Source organism: Calonectris borealis, chromosome 23 (assembly GCF_964195595.1).
Source record: "Calonectris borealis chromosome 23, bCalBor7.hap1.2, whole genome shotgun sequence".
NCBI lineage: Eukaryota > Metazoa > Chordata > Aves > Procellariiformes > Procellariidae > Calonectris > Calonectris borealis.
In genome coordinates this window covers 8,785,922-8,813,785 of record NC_134334.1, presented here as the reverse complement: position 1 = coordinate 8,813,785, position 27,864 = coordinate 8,785,922, and the positions used below count along the sequence as shown (strand labels likewise).

The following is a 27,864-nucleotide window of genomic DNA, read 5'->3' as shown; positions in this document are numbered from 1 at the left end:
AAGGATTTTAGCTGCGTGTGATCAAATGGGTGGCTTGCATTGCTACCGTTAGTAATGGGGCTCCAAGTTTAATCTTCAATCTGATGCTAATTTCAGTGGATTTATTCTGAATTTGCACTGAAATACAATCGAAAGCAAAACTTGGTGTTAAAGCCCGAGCCTAAATTCCATGTAACTTCACAAATCTCTTGGTGCTATGGACAAGCCAAATGTTTTGATTTCCCAGTCTTAAATGGTTTCACAAATCTGAATAGAAGTTACAAAGCCTTTGTGAACAGGTAAACTCCAGATAAAGTTCTGTATCGCACGGCTGTCGATACACCGGCGTGCCACTGCATGACAAACCCAGTTTTGTTTGCTTTGAAATGCATGGGGGATTTGTGTACGTAAGCAGAGATCAACATTGATGGAAAGACATGACCGCTCACAGCCCCTGTACTACAACGAAGAATGCCAGGGAAGAATTACCTTGGTCCTCTTCATGTGGGCAAGAAAACTTACTGTTCTGCAATGGCTCCTTAACACAGAGAACAGATGCTGAAGGAAGTGGTGATGTATGGTAGGATTGGATCCCCCTTTACCCTTCAATACAGTAGATGTGTTTAGTCCTTGCAGTGACTCATGCTGGAATTAGAGATCAAAGGGATCCTGGCTCAGTATTTATTCCGAATTGGTGGTTTCAATGGAAAATATATTTCTGTCTGTGGATTCTTACAGGTAAAATCTGTCTGCATGTCTCTGAGAGAAGAAAATAGAAGTATGTCATTTTTTTAAAATGAAGCTTTCTCTGATACAGAGAACAGAATTTAAATTTAGCAGGCCCATGTCTGTTCAATCATAGCAGTCAAGTCCTGACAGGTCAAATCTAGTTAACAGAAATACTAGGTATTGGTGAAATTTTACAGAGTTCTGTAGAATGGCATGGGTGCATTAATATTGGATCGTAATGGGAATATTTTAAGGGTTCAAAAAGCTATTGTCACTAAAACTGCTACAAGAAAATCCCCCCCTTGCAGGTACAAAAAACCCCTATATTTCCCTCTCTAACCTTTTCAGTAAAGCAGTGACCGTATGATGAAGCACTGGGCAGTCTGGAGTCTGTCCCTAACTCTTCTACTGAATTTTTTTCCTAAATGACTGTACCAGAATCACCTCACCTTTGACTGTTTGTCATCCATGCGGTTTTGAACCCCCCCCCCCCCCTTTTTTTTTATTTTCTTTTTCTTTTCTTTACAGAAAGGGAGAAAAAAGGAGTGCAAAGCACTTAAGAACTCCTTAATGCCCTGGAAAATGTTTTTCCACTAATCTGTATTCTTAACCAGAGCGTAGAACTGCCGGTTGTCAGTGGGAGACCAGCTTTTCTTGTTAAAAGGGACAAAGTGACCCTGGGAATGAAGTCCCACTTGCAGAGATGCTGTACAGAATTTATCCTTTCAAGAATGGCTATGGGACGTAAGTAAGCTCATTTTGTGATAACTATCCCTGAAGGACAGCAAGCTCCTGGTGGCAGCATGTGATGAATCTGCAAATAAACCCATTTTCCTTCATAGCTTCTCTGCCCTTTTGGGGCATTAGATCCTTCTATCCATGTATATGCAATGCAGGCACTCTTCCCTGTTAAGTTTCAATGGCTGGAAGGAATTTACTCTCTTCTCCGCTTATATTTTGCGTAGGGGATCACAGGAGCCTGACAGTCCTCGTGTCACGGTAGGTCTTACTGCTGTGGGTTCTGCGAAGGAGGTGTTGGTGCTCTGAACTGCTGTCATTGTGTTGCAGCCCTGAAAGAGCTGTCATCCGATTTTCAAATGTACGGCTTTTTTCTTCAGCGTTCAGTGAAGCACTGATTGCTGTTTGATCTTTCTCCTATAAAATTCACAGTGAGAAACGGCTGTAGGCCCGTGGGCAGGGACTTATTCCCCGCGGTGAGCTAGCATGGCGCTCTCGTTGAGCGGGCTTCGATTTGGGTGGGGTTTGGGTCCCTGACTCAGCCTGGTTCTCCTGTAATTGTAGGGCCGTCGAAAGGCAGGGGAATGAGGCCACTGCTCAGTCACCCTGTCCCCTTTCACTGGCCTTTTGCGTTAAAACCAAACCAAGTCTGTACTGGAACTCTTCTGCTGTCCATCTCTTCCCCTCCGTAAATAGCACGGGGCTGCCACTGCCAGTAGTTTATACCCCCCCACTAATAAAAACCTGCAGTGTTTCAGACTGCCTTAAAATTGGATTTCATTTGTGAAAGACTTAACTACAACTTTCTTTGCAGCAGTAGGAAACTGAGCTTACTGCCCTTCAGAGACTTCAGTAAGTCTGGGACTAGAACCTTCGAGGGTTTTCCCGTGTGGGCCAGGGTTTATCGAGTTTTTTTTCATTGTTTGCCTGTGAATTCAAGTACTAAACAATTACGTTCTTCGAAATTTATGCAACCAAGACAGCAAAACCAACTATTATGTTTGTGTGAATTTAAGACTGATCTGCCTTTGTACAAATATTTAAAAAAGCCTAAGCTTGAATTTTATAACCTCCTAGCTGTCATCTTTATTAATTCGCTTCCATCTAAATGGCATAGTACTGTGGTTTAATGGTAATTCTGTAAAGGTTACTCACCATAATTAACTAGAAATACTAAACTATATTAATCTGCCCATTGTGCTAGAAGTGATTAAAGCAGCTTAAACTGAGTCTTACATTTCTTGAAGGACCGTGTGAGGAGTACTGTGTATTTCCTCAAGTGTCATAGGAGCCTTTGAAGAGCAGTTTATTTCTTACCCTTTGTTAATACTTGTGGTCTTAGAATCCTGACACTGCACATAAAAGCTGCACTTAAATATATTTACTTTTGCAAAGGTAGTAAAACTCTTACAGAGTAGATAAGATAATGGCCATGTAGGAGCACTGTTGGGAGACTTTGCTACATACTAGGTGTGTATCCTACCCGCCTTCCTGACTCCTGAAAGCCGATAAGCATTCTCTTATTTTTAATAAAGTTGCCTTGATCTTTAATACGTTCAGTAAAAGTATTTAGTATTGGGGCAGAGATAAGATGACTTCTAGCTCTCAGTTTTGAGGCTGGTTCTTAAAGGATGTGGAGGAAGAGGGAGGGCAGGTGGAGATAAACCTAAAGACAAGGTAAGGAGAGCAGCGAGCGCTTCAGCTGCAACTTGCACTTATTCTTGGCATTTCAGGCTGAAGAGCTGCAGAAGTGAGTGAAAATGTTGTGGTGATACATTCCAGCAGGATCTCTGGTTCCTTTCCACAGAAGAGTAATCCCGACGTATTATCACTCGGTCTTATCAGAGCCCTTCAGAATTAGTTGGAGGCGATAACAGCAGGGTGGTTACAGCATGGCCAGCGAAGGGAATAGCTATTTACAGCAAGCGTTTACTCGTGAAATCATTAAGTCAAATGAAGAACTTTATGAGAGAGGATCTTAAAACACCAGTGTTTTGAACTTAGTGCAGGTTGCGTGCTAACAGCTAAGCTTAGCTAGTTGGACATTTAATTACATACTTCAGTATTTCTTTACAGAACTGGAGCAGTTTTTCCCCGAAATGGATGATTTGCCTGAATAGTGAAATGAGAGAAGATGTTGAAAAGGCGGTGGGGTTTATGTGTTAGTAGATTGCAGTAGGTGTTGAAAGTGGTGCTGTCTCTGATCATTTTGTGCTGTGCCAGTGACGTATTTCTTTTTCTATTAAGGTCGCCAGCTAGCCCAAATGCGACACATGCTATTTAGTCTGATGTATTCCTGAAAGCAATCCTTCAGAAAGGCTATCACTTTAGGATTTTTTTCAGCTGTTAACTGTGGAAATCAGGCAGACATCCTTGCTTTGCTCTCCAGAGTAATACGGGGCTTCGTGCTGGCTTACTGTGAAACCCCTCTTTATGAGAGACCTAGCTGGGGATCCGTTTGGTGGAACTCAACTTGAAGCCCACAGACTCACCCTGAGTGTAAACGTTCCAGTGCCAGAAAATCCCTGCTCCGTCTGGAGAGCAGGAGACCCGCAGTGCAACGGCAGTGCTCAAAACGTCCAGGTTTTCCTCTTCATAGCAGATTGGCATGAAGTCATAAGGCAGTTCGGAAAAGAACTAACCCTCACCTTACATGGGAAAAATTTCCTGCAGTTAAAAGCCTGCTAGGTTACTTCTCTTAGAGCTGTGGTGTAAGAATCTTCCATGTAGTCATGTGCATCGGCTGAGATAATGCACTATTTTAATTTGGCAGCCTGCAAGAGGACATTCATGAAAGCTTTCATTAGGTGTTTATAGAAAATAGAAAGGAAATTCATGCCACAGAAGTTTGCCTGTACTTTCTGACAGCTTAGCGTTATATCTTATTATGGCTTTAAATCTCTTCTGTAACTACTTGTCTCCTCAGCTGCCAGACTTTTGGCGAGGTGTCTGCATTTTGCCAAGAGTCCTTAGCAGCAGTAGGAGGTGAGAAATTACAAGTGAAATGTCCTGGCCACCATAAAAATACAAATGTATTTTTAAAATGGTGATGGTGTGTATTAGAGCACGCTTCTATGACATCTTTTAAAAGTTGCTGCAAGGCTGGAACTGTATAGAATTATACTCCTTTGTTACAGCAAGCGTTCTTGACTGTAAGTAGATTTCAATCTGTATTATTGTATGCTTTCTTCTTCTTGTTGTTCTTCCTCCTGCCCAGAAGCCCTCCTCCATACTAATATTTTTCTCAACTCTTGAAGTGTCTCCTGTGTTCTGGGGATAAAAAAGGGGAAAGAACTGAGAATTAGGGGTTAAAAAAAAAAAAAGGAAGGGGGAATACAGTTACCTGTGGAAAAATGTGGATTCTTCTTGTGCTGCTAAAGACTAGAGGGAGAACCTTGAAAATCAGCTCATGTCTCGGTACTGGATGTTACGTAGAAGCTATGAAGCTCTTGGGATGCTTGCCTTCAGGAACACGTCATGTCAAAGTCTGACGTGATCAGTGTGCTGGTAATACTTTTACTGACCTGTTAGATTTATTAATGGGTATTTTACATTACTCCTCTAAAATTAATGTGCTGAAGTGGAAGGACTAAGGGTTTAAAGTGAGTGCGCTAGGTAGAAGAGAAACAGGATGGGATCCCCCTGCTTTAGAAACCTAAGTATATCAAGGTCAGATCACTAGTTAAACTTCTAGTATGGAGGATAGGAGTTGAAAGTCATACTTGGTGGCAGGCTGCAGAAAACTTTTATTTATTACAAATATTTACTTAACACTACCTAGTGTGCAGTTTACAATGGTGTGGAGTTTTTTTCTAAAGTATTCGTGTTAGTAGTCTTGCATCTTAGCAAACTATTAAAACTGTATTGAAGGCCTGGAATAAGATTGATTTTTTTGTTGTTGTTGTTTGTTTGTTTTTTTCCTTTTAAGCCAATGAAGCTCCAGATTCTGGGACAGGCATGCTGGTGCCTATCTTCTGCTGTTTAAATACATTTGATTAAATTAAGAGCATTAAGCAATTTTTAAGTTTCCCTAAACAATGGATGGATTTTTCTGTGATTATTACATGAGTCAGTTATAATAATCCCTTTTCATTGTGCAGTTTCGTTGCTGAAACTGAGCACTGAAGTTTTGTTGGTAACTCCCTTATAAACAACCCAATTTGCAGAAGAGATTTTTCTTGCTCCTTTCTGTTCTACTGTAGCCTGTATTTATTTCAGTAATGATGTGGATGTTGGAGATGAGCTGTCCAAAGCAATCACATGGCTTTGCGGGGACACCGGGATAATAGCGTGCTCTGTTCCACAGTTCATACTCCTCGCGCAGACTCCCCTTTGTCTGCGCGGGGTCTCTGAAAGCTTGTTTTGACCTTTTCGGTGCAGGAGACTGCAGTTCTACAAGTTTCTCACATTAGCACTTGTACCAGGCTATTTCTGTATGTTGACCGAAAGAATTTGAGATGATGAATAGTCTATGCAATAATTGCAATATGATTTAAAAGCACTGGATGGGCTACTGTTTCCTGCCCTGCTAGTGCAGGGTTAGCAAAAAAACCACTTCAAGATGTCCAACTTCTGCTTCTCATTTGTTCGGAGATGCTTGTGCGTCTCTGTCGGACCCACACAATGAAATTTAACCCCCCTGCCGTACTGTAGGTGGGTAGGTAAACATAAAGCCGTTTCTCAGAAGGAGTAGAGAGTAACGGGCAGCTTTTTGACTTTTGCAGGAAGTAAAAAACCAAGAAAGTCAGTACTTTTCTTCAGGCTGATAGTCTCTGCTCTGTTCTTTGTCCCTCACTTAAGGTTTACAGCGTTTGTCACTGTATTTCGGTAATACTTTCTTCTAAAAGGATGGTCCTTAGTCAGGAGTAGTGAGTTTACTTGGATAAATTTTACAGCAATTTTGTATGTATGCCTGTGCCAAAGGCTTAGGACAAAACACCTGAATGTTTGACATACTAAATACCAGAAAATTGCAGCTTGTTGATAGGCAGAGTTGTAAAATAAATGTATATACACGATCGGCTGTCTTTAATGCATGAGGTTGGTAGTACTTATGTTTGCTAGAGATCTCCTTACATGGGAATTCACTATTTGATAATTAACTTGTAGCTAGCAGCGCTATACAGTAATGTAATCCTGTGCTTTTCAGATTACCTGGTTCAAAATGAGTCAGAGCAGTTACTTTATCTGCAGTTACGACAACAGTTTTACAGGAATGGGATGTTCTTTGCCTTGGCTGTTCCATAAGCTGCGCTTGCAGTGGTCTTCTGCAGGCCTGGAGTACACAGAGCTCTTCGGTGCGCTCCGGTGGCACGTGAGGAAGGGTTTGCCATATCGATGTGTAGAAATGGGTGCAGGGCTGCTGTTTTCTGGAAAGAGAACGGACAAGAGCATGGGCTCGGCTATGGGTAACGGTGAGAGTATAGTACGATGGCTTTTGAGACCGCTGGCGTGCGGTCTATAGAAATGAGATTTCTTCCCAGTTGTATTTGTGGCTGCGTTTCCTCTTTGTTTTGTGATTGTGCTAGTCGCTGGGCTGCTGGCACGATGAATGCTCCTCAGCACCGTGAGACCTGTCGGAGGTAAATAAGAATAGCAGCATGGGAAACAGCTTGGAAATATGATGCTGTCCTCCAATACACTGAAATCAGGATGTGTCCATCTTAAATTTCCTTTTTATTGTTAATAGAAATAGAGAGAGAGAGAGAAAGGGAAAAAATAAGCGGATATACCTACAAAATGGGGGAAATGCCTTGGACTTAATTGATACAAGAGGAAGAGAACCGAGAATTTGAGCATTGTCCCAGGAAGGCTGATGTAGTAGCTACCTAAGCTACAATAAAAGACTTACAATGCACAGTTGAGCTAAAAAGAAGCCCAAAATGCAGTGCTCTGATTCTCCTCTTGCCAAAAGTGTCACGCTATATTGATCTATGTCAAATGGGTGTTTGGGTATAAACCTTATCAGATGTTTCGTGGTTAGACCTAATCACATTTACTCTGCCATGTGTGGGCTGTATCACATTCCTGGCATCGGAGCTGACTTGTCAAGCAAACTGTCCGTCTGACATTTCCTTCCGAACAGAGCGTTGCTGCAGGTATCCGGGAGGCACAGCGACGTGGCGCCGGAGGTCCCGCTCCCCAGCCGCTGCTGAGCTCCGACGCCCTGCAGAAACCGAGTATCCTGTTGGCGCGGGGAATGGTAGCTGCCTCTCTTAATGGCAAGGAGCAGCTTGCTAGAAGTCGATATCCTAGCTAATTTAATTGTTTTGCCACTCACATGTCTACGGTGTGTTTCTGATAGCTGCAAGGCTGTCTCAAAAAACCCTCTGGGCTGATCTCAGTAATTGGAAGTTTAAAGTTCATCCTAACATTTCCCTTTTGCAGTGGGAACTTCCTAGAGGTAGGCTGTTGAGAGGTTCCTCTTCGGCGTTGCACATTTTCCCCCTCCCCGCTTCTTAAGTCTTTGCCTGGTCTTGAGCTATTGGTGCGTTTCTAATTGCAGGCTGTTTTGTCCTTACCTTGCTCTCTTGGCTGCTTTTCCTTTATGGCACAGAGTAAATCCTTAACCCCCCCGCCCAAAGCAAGCCCACAGGCCAAACTTGAAAGCCTCGCATTTGCTCGAGTTGCTTTTTTCACAAGGCTCTTTTGTTAGAAACAGTTCTGGGCTAGCTTCAGTCACCGCTAAGCTTACTGGAAAATGGAAGGCAGGCGTCCCTGCTTTCTCGTGTTACTGAACAAATCCCTCTCCCCTTCCCTGGGGTCGGCTCTACCTAGCGAAAAAACTGCATTTCAGCTGTCAAAAACCGCAATAGATCCACACTGCAGAATTATTTGTTCATGCTTAAGAGACGTATATTTGTTCAGGGCTTGTAAACACTGTCATGAAGATTTTGACAGGAGTGAAAAATGAATTTAAGTTGCTGGTGCTGAGGGGAATACGGCTAGCGTTGATTCTGCCTGCAACGCTGCTGCAGCCTGTCGGTGCCCACCACTCTGTGCTGGGAAGTAAATGCAGCTTGATCTGTTATTTCTTGTGTTTGTGGTTGCTGGGACAGCCTGGGCACAAATTTGTAAACCTGTCTTGACACGCTGGCAAACGTAAGAGGAGGATGCAGAAAGCGGTGTTTAGTTTACCTCATGTATGAGCTATCATATCATGAATTACATCATAAACCCTGCTCCGAGAGCTCGCAGCCTGATGGTATCTTATCAGCCGGAACAGTTTATGACTAACCAGAAATCGTTTCTCTGCAGGTTGCAGGAAATGGTGGTGTTCCTGTGAGCAGCACAACGCTTTAGGGTGTGGAGGACACAGGGGTAAAATGTGATTTTTAATTATACTCTGATTCTAGAGTATGGATACCTTAGAAATAAAGATTGCATAGACAGAGGCCTTTTGTGGTTTTGCTCCTTAAACTGTAAAAGCTCTGTTCCTCCAAAGCAGTTATGGTTTCCATATGCCCGAGATGAACGGGAGTAGCAGAAGGGCCATGCAGAAATGTGAAGGTGCTATGAGCTTGCATGAACCTCTCCAAAGAATTACCTTACCTAATCGGGCCCTTTTCAGGAGGGTGTACGCCTGGCCATTGCTGCAGTTTTGAACGCTTCTCAGGTTTAAAATCACTTGCAGCTGCAGGAAAGGCAGGTCAGCGCTATGCGGGTTTGGGTTATGTTGTCATGGGCCCGATCTTTTTCTTCAGGAGAATATGAAACGGGTTTAGAGAAGCAAAGAGCGAGCAGTACCTGGGGAGGGAGGAAGCTGTACAAACCTTTTCTTTCCAGTGAAAGTAACTTACCTGCTTGCAGAAGTGCTGGACTCCTGCAGAATGGCTTAGAAACCAGGATGCTGCTTCGGCTATAAACACAAGGGAAAATAAAGGATTTCTTTGCATGGCACTTGATCCCTTCAGAGCTCCAACACCTCCATGTTCTGAGAGCAAGCTGAATCGAAGTTCTTCAGCCAAGGGCAGTTAGACAACGGGGGAAGATGGTTCTCTGAACTTGGCCTTACTTAAAGTGAAAGCTGGGCAGCCGTGAGCTTGATGGCTTGATCTGGTTTACCCTGTTTCTCAATTGACCTACAGCGAAAAAAAAATTCATTATTTCTTTTAAGGCAGCAGTATTTCAAGTGTCTTTGCTGTGATGTGATCTGGAAATACACTACCAACATTGATAGCCTTGGATGCACTGGTAATTGGAAGACTTTCAAGGATTTTTCTTCTTCACTTGGTTAGCTGTGAGATTGAAAATTACTGAAGTTCATAATTAGTGCTTTTCTTTTGCGAGGACAGGAGATCTTTTAGGTACTTTCTCTGGCAGGAAGTTATATAAAATATTGTGAAAACACCCAACAGCAGCCTCCCCCACTGTGTTAGACCGATTTTGAATAAGTATCTTGTGTCTTTGTTAATGGACTTCTGTGTCTGGGGCTGGGTGCAAGTACAAAAGGAGAGGTCCAAGGCTTATCCAAGTGTCAAAAGACACCTTAAACTTAAAAGTGGCCTTTATTTAGTGCAGTGATGTTTGCAAGAATAAGTCATGCAGGAGCGTATGACTTGTAGCTGTGTAGCATAAAATGTGTTTAATGTTGCTGTGACTATTGCACAATTATATATGGATTCTCCTGATGTATTAAAAGCACCATAATTTTCTTTATAAAGGAATGCAGGCATGGCTGTTGCTTCTACTTGAAGTTGTTGAACTCTTGTGACATTATGCATGGCTTTTGTTTAAACACCTCGTGTGGTCAGGAACAAAACACAAATGAACTTGCAGATGATTTTTATTGTGGTTCCAGTAACAGGCTGGAGCATCTTTCCAGGTGTATGTAATCGGGAGGCATAATTATGCAATGTTTTTCTATATAGTAAGTCCTTTTAGTAATTCTCTTCACAAGCAACTGCTGTTGTTCAAAGGCCTGTATGCTGTTTTAAGTAGAGCACAAGTCTAGAACAGGGCTTTAATATTAACCTTTCCTTGTGATGAAGCACCCAAGTATTAACAGTGCAAAGGGTACAAGTTCTGCTCGGCAGTGATTTTCCCTGTATCATCTAGACCAGTGCTCCAGCTTCAAGGATACAGATTCCTCCCTTGCTCTGATGTTTGGGAAATTTGATGCTGCAATGACTGACTTCTAGCAAATAGATTCTGTGGGGAGGATGTTGCTTGCAACAGGCAAGAAACATGACTTCATTCAAGAGTGCCGCTGCCGTTGTGTTACAGCCAGGCTTTAATGGAATCAGACGTTCACATTAAATTAATACGTTTTACATGGAGCCCATCAACTAACATTTAATTTGCTTCAATAAGAAGTCAGGGCACATGGGATCAAAGTGGTCTGTGCTTGGGATAATCTGGAAGAATCCCTATATTACAGCATCTTAAAAATACTCACTTAAACGAGAGGTAGCATTTGTGAATAAGCTAATTGCTTAATGCAGCCTTGTATCTAATTTAGTGCAACACTAAGACTGGTTAGGAAAATGATTTCTTAAGCAAGGATTCTAAAAGCAGAGAGAATAGTGCATTGCTTTTTTTTTTTTGTTTGCTTAACAAAATAAAGAAGGCTTCATGGAGGTTTTTTTAAAATGAAATCCATCTTGCACGGTCCAGTTCTTTCCAGCTAATGAAAAGTTGCAGACGGCTATTTGTATTTACAGTCCCAAACTGCCGCCTTGTATCGGGAATGGTTTAGTGAGATTGCAGACGTAGGTTCTTCTCTCAGTTAAGAAACACCATTGCAAATGGTTAAATAGAGACTGACGCTGCAGCAGAATTTTAGTAGCGTGAAGGTTTCTCTACATCTGTCCAGAAAGTCTTGAGCATGATGCGTTCTTACCCCAGATGCCCACAGTATGTTCCTCTCAAACAGCGTGCCCTGCCCACTTCTCTGTCTCGGCCGGGTACAGGATTAGGCTCTGGATCCTTTTGTGTGGGAATGAGTTTGTACATCTGATGGGCCGTTAAGTCCGTTCGAATGAAATCAGCGTATAATAACCAGAGTTACAAACTGTACTGTTGATAGTTATTATCTAGGTGTTGGAGAGGGGATTAGCGGGCATGTTACTGCAGACCCACAGCGAGAGGCGGCACCATGAGTAACGCGAAATGATTAAATCGGTCAGGCTTTGCACGGTGAGTGTTAAATCTCCTGCCAGCGCTGGAGAGCAGCGCAGCACGCCTTGCCATTTGGAGTTCCTGTAAACAACGCATGGGCGTCAAAAAGATCCCAACGCGCAAAAGAACAAGCAGTGCTGCCGCAGAGGAACGGGAGCACAAAGACGTGTCTCTAACCTGTGACAGCAGAGCACGAGCCCTCCCGGGCAGCGCCGGGGGTGTAATTACTTGTCCTGCCATAGCATGGGTGTTTTCTTCCATCTTGCAGGTGTGGTACATCAGAGAATGCATCTGAGATGCTTCGTATCCAACAGATGAGCAAGGCTGGGTGCATCTCATGCCAAAAATGGAATAGTGGTGTCTTGGCGTGCAAGAAAAAACAACTACGCTGTTCCCTGAAGTAGCGCTGACAGGTCACCTGTTCGGTGTGTTTGTTTTCGGGAATTAGCTGTTAATATTTTTGTGAGCGTTTTATAGTCGTCGTTCAAACTAACACTTTTGTTTCCTGTTGTGGACTTAAGCACTCAAGGGCTATTAGGTTTGCCTTTCTGGTACTGCTTTTCTCCCCACAAACTGATGGGAAGACGCTCCGATAATAACGAAACGGCGTGAAGAGCCTCAGAGTCGGTACCTGAGAGAATGGCAGGGGAAAAACTTGTGAATGTTTTCTGTTGTTCTGTTTCTGTTTGGTGGTTCTCTTCTCTGCATGACTCGGTATAAAACTACCAGGAAGAAGAGTCTTGTCTTTCTAAAGAGTTTTTCTTGGGGAAAAAAAAGTATTGTCATCAAATGTTGTTTGAGGAATATTTGCTTCCTTGAGGGAGGGGTATTTTTAATGAAAGAAATAGTGCAGTTGATACCATCAGATACCATCATTAACTATCAACTGGTCTGATTGTGCCTTTCTGCCTTGAGCAAAAACATATTTAAAACAGCAGGTTTATATCTGGCATATTTTGTAAGCACATTGTCTGGTGTCTAAATAATACCATACTTGCATCTAAAAATCCTGGGTTTTAAAAAGAAAATTATTGAACAATTTTTGGAAAGGCAAACTTCTCTAAAATTAACTTCCTGTTCTAAGGAGGTTTTGTGAATCTGCTCCAGTGGGCAATTCTCTCCACTGGTCAGTATTCCTAAACTTGGCTTGATACTGGGAGAGAAGAAAGGAAGATGCTCGTGTTTGTTGACGCAGGTATTCAGGGAGTAGGAAAGTGTTTTGAAGCTTGTTGTATCAACATAGACTGCTCAGTTTAATTTCATAAACATTAAGGCTTGAAAACTTAGAGAAGCTTTTAAGGGATATCACATTATCCAGTTCTTGAGATGTCTCCATCGACTTTCTTCGGTGTAGGAGGGGATGTTAGTATCGGTGAACTGGTAGCTACTCTTCCAATTTCAAAGGAAACACACAAGTTTGCGGTGTGACTCAGCTTTACAAGAACACCGCTTTAAGCAATGTTAATCTTAGCTGACTATTCATGTGTTTTGTTTGTCTAATATCCTTGTAATGTAGCTATTCCCGTTAAAGAAAGCCAGCACCCTTTGTTCTCCTCTAAGCTATGTAAGACATGACTGCAGAAGGAGTTTGGGGCCTGAAGCTGCAATGACTGAATGCCGCTGGAATGTAATGCGTCACATCTGGTAAAAGGGGAATAGATCCATAGCTTCCAAAATTCAGATTAGCCTTTTATTTGGGGGGTGGGTAGGTGGTGGTTGGAACTGAAACATCCTTGGTAGGTGGGAAAGAAGGAAAAAAGCTTGGTTAGATTTGAAATTCATATTGCTACTGAAAATATAGTAAGAAGCTCTGAAGTTGGGTAGATTTAGATGGCAACGTTTGCCTTTCTGGGTCAGAAAAAAGATTTTTGGATGCAGCTGGAAATCATAGCAATTGATGTATCTGAGCCAAGAATTAAGTGTATTTGAGAGCAGAGGAGCAGCTGGCTAGTTAACGTCCTGCAGCAAATACGTGAGGACCGGTGGGTTCTTTAGCCTGTAGCGTGCACAGCCGTTCCCCTGTTGGGTATTATAGCCCGGGTCGTTCCTGCTGCTGCTGCTCCTGTGGTTGTCCAGGAAAGGAGTTACCTGCCGGCCCTGCTTCTGCTGCGGAGGTGGTTGATCAGGTGGTGTTTCCCCTTCCTCGAGGTGAAGGGAGCGCCAGGCCCTGGTCCCTGTCATCGGCATTTTAGGCTGCACACGCAAGTGGCTTCACTGGTTCTGTTTGCCAAGAAGCAGAGGGCATCCGCAGCCTGCTGGGGTTAAGACTTGTGGAAGACTAAGTCTTCCGCTTTTAGACGGTAACTGAAGAGAAAAATATTGATTAGTATAAATTTCTGGGAGAATAATTTAGAGTGTGTTGAATATTAAAGACGTCAGAGCCATAGTTAGCATCTTCTCAGTGACACGCGGACTCCTTACCACTGCGTTGGTTGGAGTGTGTTTAGCACAGCTGCCAAGGTCCCTTTAAAGTCCTGCGTGTTACAGCGAATGCAGGATGATCACGGGAATGAGCAATCTTCCTATTGTCTCACTTCCTTGGAGGTTTAAATGGAGAATTAATCCTCTGCGCCGTTGTCATCCTCTACCTTCCCATCCGTCTCCTTCCTCTCTTCGCTACAAATAGTCTAAGGTTTAAGTGTGAGGAGAAAGGAAGAGTGGCATTTTTAGCTGTTAAATGAGGTTAATCAGCTTGGTAGCGGGTGGGAGAAATGTGCTCAGAGGTTAAGAATGTGATACTAATGGTTAGCAGGACCCTTGTCATCAGTCCAGTGTAAACTTCCTTCTGTTGGGCATGAACTTTTTGGTTAAAAACTACCTCATTGACCTGATTGTTTTATTGTTCCTGTAATAAGAGAAACACAGAAATTGTGGGGAGGGTGTGCATGTGGGTAAAAGAAGGCATCCTTTTCCTCCGCTCTTGAAGACACCGTCTTGCGTTTGACGGAAGGGAATTAGGGCTGTAAATCACTGTTCTGCAAAATGCACTTCAACTGGCACAAAGAAAAGAAATGGAACTACTGGAATTTCTGCAGGATGAGGAAGGTTAGTCTGAGCAGACTTTGAGATGCATAACTTTGGCACCTGCCCAGGACGGCTGAACTGCTGGGGAGGAATGCTAATCCCTTTTGCTAGCTTTTGGCATAGTCAGTAAAAACATGCAGATACGTCTTCCAAAAATACATCTCTCTTTGCAGAAAGCACAGTGCACTGTGGGGATGCAAATAATACAGCAGGATAACCTGAATGCAGGCAGTATTCCTCATTTCAACAGTTAAAACCTTGAGAAGCAGCATATCAATTTTTGCAATGTCTGCTTGACTTCCATCCATAAATGACAGCCTGCTGGCAGAAAGACCGGGAGGAATGATTAAAGCCATGCAACACTCCTTCTGTAACAGGAGGAGACCATCTTACAGATTGCGAATATAATTGACTGCTTTAATTAATTTCACCTTCTTGGCTTGAATATTAAAATCTGAAAAACCAAGTTACTATTTTTATAGAAATGTACATGGAATTAGTAGTCAAACAACAAATAGGATATGGAAATAGGAGCAAAAACATTTGATGACGAATGCAAATTTCAGCCTAAATATTTTACCCTGCTTGGCAGTAAATTGTTGCTGGTAAAAAGACGCACAACGAGTCTTCCTGCATAAATCAAACCTCGGCTGTACAGTGGAGAATTCTCACGCTGTTGGTTGGATATTCCCGCACCACAGTAGCAGGAGGGAGCGGATGTAGCCGGCATCTCATCTTGGCACTGCGCTGGCGGAGCTGCTGCTGCTGCATTAAGACGTAACCCGTTCAGGTGCCTCTGATCGCGCCTGCAGACAGCAAACTGCAATAGCAGCGTGCCTGCTGCGTCCTTCCCTGCTGAAATGGTCCGCCCTGCCTTCCGCTTCAGATGGGATTAAATTTGCACTTTGAATGCAGAGATGTATCGAGTGGCATACTGATTACGTATGCATCAAATCAGCTGCCTCAATGGGAATATCCCGCAATCGAGCCATCACCAGGTTTCTTTGTGGATTTGAAAATAGGATGAAATGATGCCTTTTGGCAGATTTGACCGTGCATTTTCAAGAATGCTTTGATTTAATAGATTTCTGGGCCCATGGTTTGCCATTTTCAGTTAAACTATAAAAAGTGTTGAAGTGGCAACAGAAATTATCATGATGGTACTCGGAGATTACATTCACAGGATTGTTTTTAATCATGTGGTATCCAAAGTTTCTTTTCCAGAGGTGTAATTCCTGTTGTTATAATAGACTGGGCAAGTCTCGCGTGGCACTACTGCCCATTCAAAGAGTGTGGCACACGTTTTACTCTCTCCCTCCCCCCAAACTCGAACCATACCCATGCATATGAAAGTGTATCGTCACGTTTTCAAGAATCTTAGCTTTCGAGTTAGTATTGTCAAATACTGGGTTTTGCCCTTTAAAGGGTTTAGGTGCTTGAAAAGAGGAACTGCTGGATATTTTTACACTTAATCCAGTAATGAACTCAAACGTAATGATGCTTGTAGTACGAGGTTTAATTATACCGTTTGCAATTCCTTTTCTCCTACCCTCTCAGCACTGCAGCAGCAGTGAGCGTATATACCCTGCGTTCAGGGATGCTTGTCTGAGTACTCTGCTTGCAACTGTAGTGCTGGGAAATGACTGAGGCATGTAGATTATTGAGGATTTTGATGCAGAAGGTACATAAACGTATGAATTGATTGGACTGAACAGATAAATAGTAAGACTGCTGATTCAGATAACCTACCTTCAACTGATTTTTTTTTTTTTTTTTTTGCACTGAAGGTTTCCCACTTATTTGCAACCAAATATTGCATAGGAGAGCAGGGAGAGTACTGATCCCAACGAAAGTGGATTTAGCTTTTATTCTCCTACAGACTTAATGTTACTGGTGTGAGGGTGTGAAAGTGAGGGGGACCATCTGCTTTACATGTCAAGTAACTGTCATCATCCTACAGCTATCAGAAGACTTGTGATTTTGGGGGGGGGAAAATTACTTTTCTCCATAGTTAACACTTCGCCTGTAAATCTTGTCTTTCAGATGGGAGGAGGAACTGACGAGAAGAATGAGTCTGGAATCTATGGTAGAAACCTTGCGAGAGGTAAGTTTTGAATAGTATGTATTGAAAGGTATAGCTTTTTTCTGCACCTTTTATGATGATAGTAATTATTGGGATTTAATTAAACTCTCTTCTAGCTAGAGCAGCTGACTGCGTTCCTGTATGCTAGAGAGTAGCGTTAATGCTTGGAAGCTGAAGCAGGAAGGTGCTGACGTTTCCGAGACAGGGACGTCGGGGGCGGTGACGTGCCTTATCGGCCCTGCGCCGGTTAAGCGAGGAAGCCCGTCTTGGCCTATTGCCTCTTAGGTCTTTGTGCGCTTTCTCTTGCAGGAGGCGCAGGAAGCGGAGGCTCTCCAGGAGGAGTTAAATGAAAAGATTGAGAGACTGAAAGCAGAGCTTGTGGTCTTTAAGGGTCTGATGAGTGATGTAAGTACACCGGAGAGCGGAGTGGCCAACTCCCACTGCCTTTGTGAGATGTCTGTGTCATGCAAATGGCTTCATTCATAAAAAGGTTATGGTCTTAGTGAGTGCTGCTTGGTAGTTAGCATTATGGCTGCCTTCGTGACCTAATGCATCAGACAGATCACCCTTCCCCCTGCTTCCTGTCTGGTCTGTGTAGAGATGCATTAACTTGCTGCTTAGCCCCTAACCCGGACTCTTCCCTCCCTTCCCCGTTCTCCACAGCTGGCAGTGCCGGCATTCAGATCTGCAGCCGCGGAAAAAAATGTTGGAGAACTCGCAGGTTAGGGTAGAGGGTTCGTCGCCGTGCAGCACCATGTACTGCTAACGAGGGGGAGCTTGCTCGCAGCCACGCAAGAAAGTGATGTTCAAAAAGGAACACGCTCTGTGTGCTTCCGAGCTCCCTTTATGAAACCCCCGAAGAGATTAACCCAGTATCACCGGTTCAGGTACCTGGCTTTGTTTCCAGTGCTGCTTCAACCTGAATTTAAAAAAAAAAAAAAGACTTGTTTTCTCAGGAATCTCCTCATGTCTCGTTTGGTATTGACTTTCCTTCAAAGCTGGGGGATCTTCTAGACTATGACTGGATAATTTTCTTACATTTGGACATACTGAGAGCATGTACTCATGCAGATATCTAGGAAGATAAGCCAGGTGAACATGAAGTAAGGTGCCTTTCTCTGTAAGACTGAAGGAGTGCTGATGCCAGTTGTCTAATGAATGTGTCCTATTATGCTTATTTATTCTGTAATTTTGTGTAGAACTACTTCCTCCTATCTTTATATAAGCTTGCAGAACCTGTTCCCTGGTGTCAGATACATTCTCTTGGGGCCATTAGGTCTGTTCGTGTGAAATTCGGCAGTTAGCTGTCTCTTCTTCTGGTGTTTAATCGGGAGTAGGCATGCTTGGTTAGAGGCAGTGCCAGAGGAAGACACTTGGTAGGGCTCCATCACGGTGATGACTTTTTCGCTGAGAAAGAAGTGTTGCTCAGTGTGTATAAAAAGGGTGGTGGTGAATACAAACATCCTCCTCAACTTGAGAGAAAGTGTGCTTTGGGCTTTGCAAACGCTGTAAGGTAGAAGAGAGCCAAAGGCAAGCAGTGAGAATGCTTGTTTGGAATCCCATCGTGGAAATAATTAGAGCAGAGAAATGCAAAATGTTGGCATTCTTGCCTTCCTGCAGGAGAGTCGCTGGTACCTATTCAGCTGATAAGGTTGTGTTGAGAGTGAGTCAGTGTTTAGAGATTTCTTTTTCTCAGTGTGTTTAGAAAACAAAAATCTCTAACTTGTCCAAAAGTGGTTGACAGGGGCTGGAGAAGAACTCTGTCTAATAATTTAAAAAAAAAAAAAAAAAAAAAAAAAAAAAAAGGAAAAAAAAAAAGGAAAAAAAACCCAAAGCTTTCTTCTTGGAAAAGGGATTTGGTATTTAAGAAAGCTCTGCAAGGAGTTTTTCTGCTTTTCTGGTCAAAGTGGAAGCATTGCCTAGCCACTGAAGTGGTACTTTCCAACAGAGTAAGTCCCGTCTAGGCTGGAAAATATGCTTTTTGTGGAACAATGTTTCTTCATAAGGAGCCAGCTGTACTGTCTATGTGGGAGTGTCTCTTATAAATTATGTTTATAACTACTGCTCAGAGTGAAGCAAGACAAAATATTTTTCATGTAGAATTTTTGCTAGGCTGGAAGCCGGGTTAATGCCAGTGAGGAGTATTTTCTGTATCACAAGCTTTCATGGATCTCGTTAGATCCAGTCTTGATTTTATGTTTTCATGGTATGCATGAAGTTGCTGCATAGCCTGGATTTTGTTTTAAAAGCAGCTTCTCCTCGCAGGCACAGTTTTTCTGACTGAAATGGGGGGAGTGTTGCATACTCACCGGTTTTTAGATTTCGTTCTATTCTGCACATGCTCAACAGGGTTTTTCTCCTCCATTTTTAAACCTTTGTTGACCCAATAAAAGTTTACTGTTGCCACATCTGGCAGTTGTTTTGGGGTGGGTATTGGTTTTTTGGTGGCAAATCACTCGGAGTTGAAATTTTATTAGAATCGGATATGAATGTTAATTGTTAGCTGTCTAGTCTGTTTAGATTGTGCGTGTACTGCCTTTCCTGGAGAACAAGATGTAATATTGTTTAAGAATGGTATGCCCTGGGGTTAGAGAGATACTGTGGGGTATCTCTTCTTTCCTGAACTGTATAATAATAGAAGATAATCACTACTGTCCTTCCTGCAGCCCATGACAGACCTGGACACAAAGATTCAAGAAAAGGCCATGAAGGTGGACATGGACATCTGTCGGCGAATCGATATCACAGCCAAGCTGTGTGATGTAGCGCAGCAGCGCAACTCTGAAGACGTTTCCAAGATATTCCAGGTGATTAGGCCATGAATTTTCCATAGGGTAGGACAAGAAGTGAAGGGACAAGAGGGAGCAGTGTTGAGGAGTGTGGTCCAGGTCATTTGCCTTTTCTTGACATTTCTCTGTGTATTCTCAGTCTTGAAGTGTCGCTCTCTTCTGCAGAAGCTGCTGTAGGACTAAGAGCACAACATTTAGAGAGTTTAAAAAAAGAAGTCTCAGGATGACCTTTAAGACATGCTGTTAGTCTGATGCTAGTCTACAATGAATGCAGGGGAAAAAAGCATTACAGGGTCTAGGTTTGTATAAATGGCTTCCTCACATTTGTTCCCTTCACAAGTGAGAGGTTTTAAGCTTGTAGAATTGTCATCTGAATGTTCTTATTTCTGGCTCAAGCTCTGTGGCCAGAAATAACGCTTCTGTGGTGGTGAGCTATGACTGCTTTGTGAGACTAGAAACTCCACTTGCTTTCCTTGAGCCATTGTGGCTCCTTGGTGCTGTAGGAAAGTCATTTAATTTGCTCCAAAAGCAAGCAGTTACAGCTCTGTGTGGAGCAAACCTGTAACTCCCAATGCAGGTGGTCTTCTGTCATAACTGCAATTTCAATTGTGATTAACCCAGCTTCCTTCTACTTTGATCTAAATGTGTCTTGTTCGGTCTTTCAATAAGTCTGATGCTTTTCTCTGTATACTGATGCCATATGGTGTGCTAAATGCTGTACAAAAACACTGTAAAAGATCCTTGTGGTCTGTACTGGTTGTGCTTTCTGGCTATAGTGAAGTTGCCTAAGTGTTTGATGGTTTTTTTATCTTATGTATCCCGAAAGACTCAAATGTCCTTATTGGAGACAATTATTTTTGTAGCATGTTGAGCCTTTGCCTTGTGCTAGTGGTTCCTTCTTGTCTTTGAGTAGAATTGCTATGTCTTTCTGCTCAAAAGCGCACTTTTCTGCAAAGCACACCTTTGGTCAAGCATGCAGTGGTTAAAATGATCATCATGGAGAACGATACCAATAAGGGACGGCTTAGACGCCAAGTAGAGGAAAAACTACAGTAGGTTGGGAGTGGACTGTGTGTTTGTGACTCTGTGGCACCACCTGTGAATATCTTTCATGTTCACAGTCCTCAGATGAAGAAGTGATCCTCCGTGCCCTTTGCAGGGGCATCCCTTGAGTTCTCTGCACGTCTGTGAACTTCATTTCTTTGAGGTTGTCCAGGCATTTTCATGGTTCAGTTAACCCTTCTTCTGTCAGCCTGAAGACTAGCAGTCTGCCTCTGCTGATGGGGTGGGATGACCCGGGAGTAAAGGCTATCTAGAAAGGCTTCCCGTCTGCTCTTTCGTGGTGGTTCAACAGCCTGTGGTGGTGGCAGGAGAGGGAGAGTTCTGTCACCGCTCTCAAGCCTGCTGCCTGGGCACTCCTGCCAGCTTACGCTTTTACCCTGTATCATTCTAACCGCTGCATGTTCTCTGGTAGGTCATAGGCTGGTGTCAGTGCACAGATGAACATCTGTAGAGCGCTGGCAGCCTGCAGCTTGCTTTGCTCTTCGCCGTTCTGAACTGCTTCCTTGTGCTCTGTGTTCACCACTCATTAACAGATGCAATTCCTGTCTTGAATACGAGCAGTCCCTGAATTGCCTGGGAACTGATGAACAGTTGTATTTGCTCAAACCTAATGCCTCTCCTTCTTTATTTCTGCCCCTCATGGCACAGCACCTCAGTTGAACCTTCTAGTTACTGCTCTTCTCTCCAATTAAGGTGGCTTCCAAGAAGAAAGAACGCAAGCTCACATCTGACGATGACCTCTCTGAACAGGATGGAGACAATGGCAGGTTCTCTGACGATGAGGTCAGCTGTTCTTTGAACATCACGGATGAAATGAAGCGTATGTTTAATCAGCTGTGAGTATCGTGGACAACGTGGGGAAAACTTACTCTGAAATGCAGACTTAGTCGCGGAATACCTGAGCTGCCAGCATGGTACCTACTTGACAGTTTTCTGGAAGTTCAAAAAAAAATTAACTGATTTTTTTGTTCCTCCCTGAATTAGGGGGTACTATAGAGAATATAAAAAATACAAACGTCTGGTTTTACTACTATATGCTGTTATAGCAATAGCAAAAGAAGAAACATGCAACAAAAAAAAAGTCCAAAGCTTGAGTTTATTCTGTATGTTTGGCTGAATATTAGATTTCTAGAGTTTTGGAAAGAACCTTGCTGCCTCTTGGGCTGGATAGAATTTGGCAACGTCACTGAAAGCTCAGTTCAAAATGGATGCAAACTTCTCTAGTATTCTGCAGGATTTTTCAGTGGAGCTACAGGCAAATGGTAGTGGTGCATCTGTCCAGAGGATCAGTTCTAGCAGTGGACAGCAGCTTATAGATTCCAAGAATGTTGGTGTTGTAAGACTTGCTGCAAAGTCTGGTCTCCCAAACTGGAAGAGTTGCAATTTATTTTGCCTAAAGCTTTACGCCACATTGGAGCGTTAGGAAGCTTGTAGCAGCCGAGAAGAGACTCTCTGCACCTTGCTGCTACACGAAGCAGTTCACGAAGCTGGTTGGCGATGTGCCCTGGTGTTCTCTTCTCCTGTTCTAGAAATGATGGAGGTGGCCACAGCCTGGTGAGACTTTTGAGGGTCTCTGCCGTTTTCTTTTGGCAGAGAAAAGCCCCAGCAAGCGCCATAGGTCTGACTTTCCTAGCATTTGAATAGGGTGTCTTCTGCCAACTTCTGCAGTGACTGCAGAGGGAAGAATTCCCAGAGCTTTCCCACGCAATGTAGGACAGTATTTAATATGTAGGAGTACACAAGAAATGGTCTAAGCAGCATTAGCTCCTCTTCTGTTGTCAGCGGCTGCCAAAAGTTCTGTTTTCAGGGTGTGTGTCTCTCTTTCTGCCTGAATTCCACATCTAGGAGGGCATGTTTTTTGTGAAATTGTAGGTAACTCCTCGTTAGGTCTCTTGTTTTAGATGTCTTTAGGCCCTTATTAATATTCAGTGTAGTAAATACAGATTTTTTATTTCTCCGCTGCTAGAATTCAGTGTAACAGCAGATAGCGTGTGGATTTTTTAGAAAAGCAAGAGGCTAAAATTTAGCTACTAGATTGGTAATGCATTTAGTTTTTAGTTTTGTTCTTAAACCTGTCCTGTGATACCCAGTTTTTATTGGTGCTGCTAATGAAATTTATATCTCCTGGTCCTGTTAATATGGCACAAAGTGCTGTAAGAATCTTGTTGATACATTCAAATTGGGTTGATCTAGAACAGTGCTCGTGGCTTTTGGAGATGGTACATTTCTAAGGATGGGTTTGGGGGCTTTGTGAAGTAGAAAATAATAACTTACAAATAGCTGAATAGCTTGCCTCACTAACAGAACCAAAGCAACTTGCATTTTATCTGTAATGAACTTAATCTTCAAGTGTCTAGTAGTAAAATGCCAGTTTTGAACAGCGCATATGTCTGAAGCAAGCAGCGGTCAGGACTGGGAGCCTTTGTGCTCTCTGACAGGGATAGCTCTCGCAAAAAGAAACTGAGCTGAAGAAGTTGAATTGCAAAAGGCACAATCATGTCTGTCCGAGTTTATTAGGTTTTTTAAAATTATTTTTTAAAGTCCTGCTGAGTGTAGACAAATAGCCTGTCTCTTTTGCCAGGCTCTTCAGCCTCCTAAAGACAGTCTTGGACTCAGCTTCTGGGCTGCGATGTTATCTGCCTAAGGGGAAGTGAACTAAAGTAACAAAAATGCATCAGTCTGAAATCAGCAGACTGCTGCTGGGAGCAATGTCAGATTTTTGTCAGGCCTCCTTAACGAGGACAAGAAGCAGCTACTAGTGTTTCGCTCTGCTGCTGTTCAAACCAAAAGGGACTCGAGTGCCTTCCGAAACTTTCCTTTATTGCACAACGGACCGTCCTGAAGGGGCCTGACCAAAGAACAGTGTTAAAGGCCGCTCTTGCCACTGTTTGTTCTCAGTCTTAAGTGGTTGTAAAAGTATCTTTGTATCTTTCAAGTCAACAATAAGTATTTATGCTCACCTACACATCATTTTGGGGTTCAGTTTTTTCACAGTTGTTACTTTTGAAAATAATGTTTTTAAGCGCTGCAGGGAAAATGTTGGCTGAACTTCAACATGAAAATCAGCAGGGAGTCTTCTAGTGGCTGTTTCTTGTAAAATTCCTCAAACTGTGTTTGGGCTTATTTTCCCATGTATAAAAAGAATAGTTTAAAACATTTTTGCGGTTTTGCAAACAGGGGAAACTAATGCGCAGCACCATCTGGAGGCAGAGCTAGGACTGTGTATTTGAACCAGGAACGCTAACAAGGATCTTTTATTCTGCTCTGGGGTGGCAGAGAGCCCAGGAGCGAGGGACTTGCACAGTGGTAAAGCCTGTTTGTAAAAACTGTGAGGATGTTCAGCTGCTGCATTGTCTCCTTCATTCAGTTCGTTTTTGTAGATCAATTGAAGAACCGAGGGAGTGGGGCTGGAGTCGTTTTCACCAATGCTTTTTCTGTTATCTTAACAGTCGTGAGACATTCGATTTTGATGACGACTGTGACAGTTTAACGTGGGAGGAGAATGAGGAAACGTTGCTTCTTTGGGAAGACTTCACAAACTGCAATCCTTCAATTGACCTCCAAGGAGAGGTGAGTTTATTTTATTACTTTCTCAAACTATTCTCTGCAGAAACCGTATCCCTCAGCTGCTCTTTTAGCCATTTGAGCCTCTGGATATTTGACTGGTGATCTAGTTTGCCACGCAAACTTGCTTCGATTTTAAAATCCTCGTAGTGCTTTCTCTCTATGGTTGCTTTTCAGGCTGTGCAATCAGTTTATTTGCCAAACTTCATTTCTTCTCCTTCAAACTGAGTATTTAACAGTATCCAGCGAGTGTCAAAAGATCCAACGCGTCTGGCTGCTACAGGAGCATCACACAACCTGTCACCCCAAGCAGCTGTTTGTCTGAAGCCCTCTACCTTCCACACAGCATCTCACTTTCTCTGTAGATTATCATTCACTCTTTAATTGTCAAAATAGTAGACATAGTGTGGGGGGTGATATTGCACATTTATTCTAGTGGGGAGAAAAATAAACTCAGGATGGTCCATGGACGATGTTGAAGTACATCCAGCCCGTCGCAAACAAAGGAGCTGTGGTTGCAGGGCTGTGTAAGGCCCCGGGGATCTTCTGAACCGGGGGATCTTGTGCTTCCGTGTTCCCAGTCAACAGGAATCTCCTGGTGTTGGTGGATAATAACCAGCTTGCTTTTAATCCTCGAGATCCCCCACAAAGTAAGCTAATGGCTGCATGCTGCCTCATTCAGTGACTCCTGAGCCTTTTTAAACAGGCCTAAAGAGAGACTGAAATGGCAAGGTCTGGCTTTGTGCGGGTAGACTTAAACGCGACGCTGTTATTTCATTACTGCGTAGCACGACAGCAGTAGGTAAGAAATAATCCTGCCTTCTTCCATCATTGCTGTAGTACAAAGCTGCTGAGGCAGCAGTCTCCTGAATATTGTCTTGTGTTGACTGCCAGGGGTGTGTTAATTTACATCTCCCATTTGCGGATCATCTGGCGTACTCTGAAACTGCGGAGATTACTCAGAAGTGCTGGGTCTGCAGAAAGCAGCGTACTTAGCTGCATGTCGTCTTTTGAGCAGGGAGAGTGGCAGAGTGATAATGTGTAGCCATGTGCTGGAATTAGTGACAGATTTATTTGCATATACCCGTGTGTGCATGTATAAGCACAGCTATCAGAGGAATATTGCCGAACTCAGGCCTTCCGTGCGAAAACTCTAAAGGTTTTAAGAAGCTTAAATCCTTCTAAATGAAAATTATACAAGGAAAGGGTAGATTTGTCTTGTAGATGGAGATTCAGAATAAAGACTGCTCCGTCTGTGCCTGGTCTTTAGCATAGTGCTTTACATGCCTGAATCTTCCTTCCCCTGGCTTTATTCCTTTCAAGTTCTTACGCGGTGCCCTAGCCACCTTCTTTCATGACCTTCCTCCTTAAAGCGCTTCTGCATATAAAAGGATAAGTGGAATGATTCCTGTAACCGTAGGCTGGTTAGCCTGACGTTGATACCAGGTATGATCCTGATAAAGCTGCCGCAGACGTGGCCAAAGGATGGAAACATAATTAATGCTCATCAGTGCAGTTGCATTAAATTGATGATAAATTTTTTCTGGAAAAGGGAGGTAGGTAATAAGTGAAAGAGGGAACAATGACATTGGTTTAGTCTCTTTGTGACAGCATGAAAGAGTGCTGTATGTTTTGTAGCCCGGACTGTGCTGTCAATCCAAAGCAACGATGATCCGGGAGCTGTTGCCTGGCAGGATGTTTCCTTCGGGACAGCAGGGGTTCTTATGTATGATATTTTCATCGGTAGTGTGCTGGAGTGAGCGTGCTTTATCTAGCAGTTAAGTGGAGAATTTCACTGGGAAACAACGCGTGCAGAGCCTACACGTGAGGTGATGGAGAGTGAAAGGACTTGGAAGTAGTAATATGTAATTGGAAAATGAGAATTCTGGTGCAAAGCCATAAGTAGTAGTGTGGTCAATGCAAGAAAAAATTGTTTTATGGCTGGAGAGCAATTACAATCCAAGTGTGATCAGACTGTGAAAGGTTCAGGAAAATCCGTGGGTTTGGTTCTCTGGCGTGCACCAGGTATCTGTGTTTAATTGCTGGAGCCTTGGACTGTAGGCTCCTTGATCAGACTTTATCTTTGTGTGTACAAAGCCATGGTCATGGTACAAAAATGTGTTTCGTGGTATGCCAGTTTTAAGAAGCAGACTATTCCTGTGTAAAAATGTATTAAAAAAATCTTTGCATGGAAGAGCATAATAACCTGCATTTCTGAGTGAGGTTAAATAAGAAAATCCTCAGTCTGCTACTGAATTCCCTGTTAGTTTCTTGCTAATTCTTTGTGTTCTCCTTTCTCCTGCAGGAAGAAAACCTGGGAAACTTGATCCACGAAACAGAGTCTTTCTTTAAAACGAGAGACAAGGAATACCAAGAAACAATAGGGCAGATAGAGGTAAGGAAGTTGTTCATGACAACATGAATTGTTGCTAATGGACGAAAACATGCCCAGTGTTCTGGTCCGGTATACCCAGAGGGGAAAGGTGGAATGTCTATATATCTAAGAATGCAAAGGCATTTTCCTTTGACATACCCTTGTGATTTTTTTCTAAATATCATTCTCTGTACAGCCCTATTATTGGGTAAGCATAAATCTGTAGCTGGTGGAGAGAGAACCTTCAGAGCAAAGAGAATAAAAATGCATTATTATTATTTTTTCCCCTATTTGTCTTGCATATCCACTGTCGCACTGGGAAATGCTTTACAAGACGTGGCCTCAGAGGTTGCCAGACACAACAGCTGTAGCTTCTCAAAATCTTTGCCCTGCCTAGAATACGCTTTCATTAATTACTGCGTGTTGACAAACAAGATGCCAAGCAGCAGAAAAAAAACTTGAGGGCTGTTTAAAAACAGTGTTGAGCTCTGATGAAAATAGACTTCGCAAGCTGGTGAATACATTGGCAGTATACAACACTGAGGTGAAGCACGTGCGGGTGTGTTGGATTGGCTCTGGGCAGCTTTAGCACCCCACCAGTATGTAAAATTGAGTGAAACTGGGAGAAGCTGCTAGCAGCTCACCTTCGGCTGATTATTTTTTCTTCTTTCTTACAGCTGGAATTGGCCACGGCCAAGAGTGACATGAATCGCCACCTTCATGAATATATGGAAATGTGTAGTATGAAAAGGGGCCTGGATGTGCAAATGGAAACCTGTCGTAGGCTTATCAAAGGCTCAGCTGACAGGTAATAAGATATTATCATTCTGCCCTGGGTGCCGCAAGAATTTCTTTTGCTCTTGTTTCCTGCCATGTTGTCTAAAGGCAATAGTATCATTTTGTCCTAAAGCTTTGTCCTCTGGGTAATCTTGTTTGTTCAGGGTCAAGTATCAGTCTTGCAAGGAACCCTGTAACAGCGTACAGGTTCCTGCACACAGCGACACTTCTGAGGGTTCAACACCTATGGGTAGAAACGGGACTGTATAAATGGACTTACCTCTCCTCTAACTCGGACGCTTAGTCTTAGTGTCATAGACCTAGAACTCTTCAAACAAACCAACCAACCCCCAAATTAAGTCTTGACTATGGACTTGTATGAAGAACTTGTGTTTTAATCTCCTCATGTGTTAAGAACCCTGTACTATGAGGGATTTTTCTTCTCTCTTGCCCACCCCCAGTACACATCCTGGCTTAAAAGAAGATGATGATAAACTTTTTTTGAGTTTTCAAGACTGTACCTATTATGGATGATGACGGTCTCTGTAGGAAGTTCATTGAACTTCCTTTCCATTTCCCCATCCGTAAACCTAGGGCAACCTTTGTTTGTATAGGAGATGGCAGGG

General features: G+C 43.0%; 1 protein-coding gene across 1 annotated transcript in view; it reads left to right on the top strand.

The window, feature by feature from the left end:
* The window catches only part of IFFO2 (intermediate filament family orphan 2), a 43,056-nt gene that overhangs the window by 8,659 nt on the left and 6,533 nt on the right, over positions 1 to 27,864 (top strand). The window contains exons 2-8 of the mRNA XM_075172594.1: positions 16,633 to 16,693; positions 16,982 to 17,077; positions 19,339 to 19,479; positions 21,217 to 21,359; positions 23,973 to 24,093; positions 26,393 to 26,482; positions 27,139 to 27,269. Of these exons, the coding sequence (XP_075028695.1) occupies positions 16,633 to 16,693; positions 16,982 to 17,077; positions 19,339 to 19,479; positions 21,217 to 21,359; positions 23,973 to 24,093; positions 26,393 to 26,482; positions 27,139 to 27,269 (783 nt within the window). The remainder of the gene's footprint in view (positions 1 to 16,632; positions 16,694 to 16,981; positions 17,078 to 19,338; positions 19,480 to 21,216; positions 21,360 to 23,972; positions 24,094 to 26,392; positions 26,483 to 27,138; positions 27,270 to 27,864) is intronic.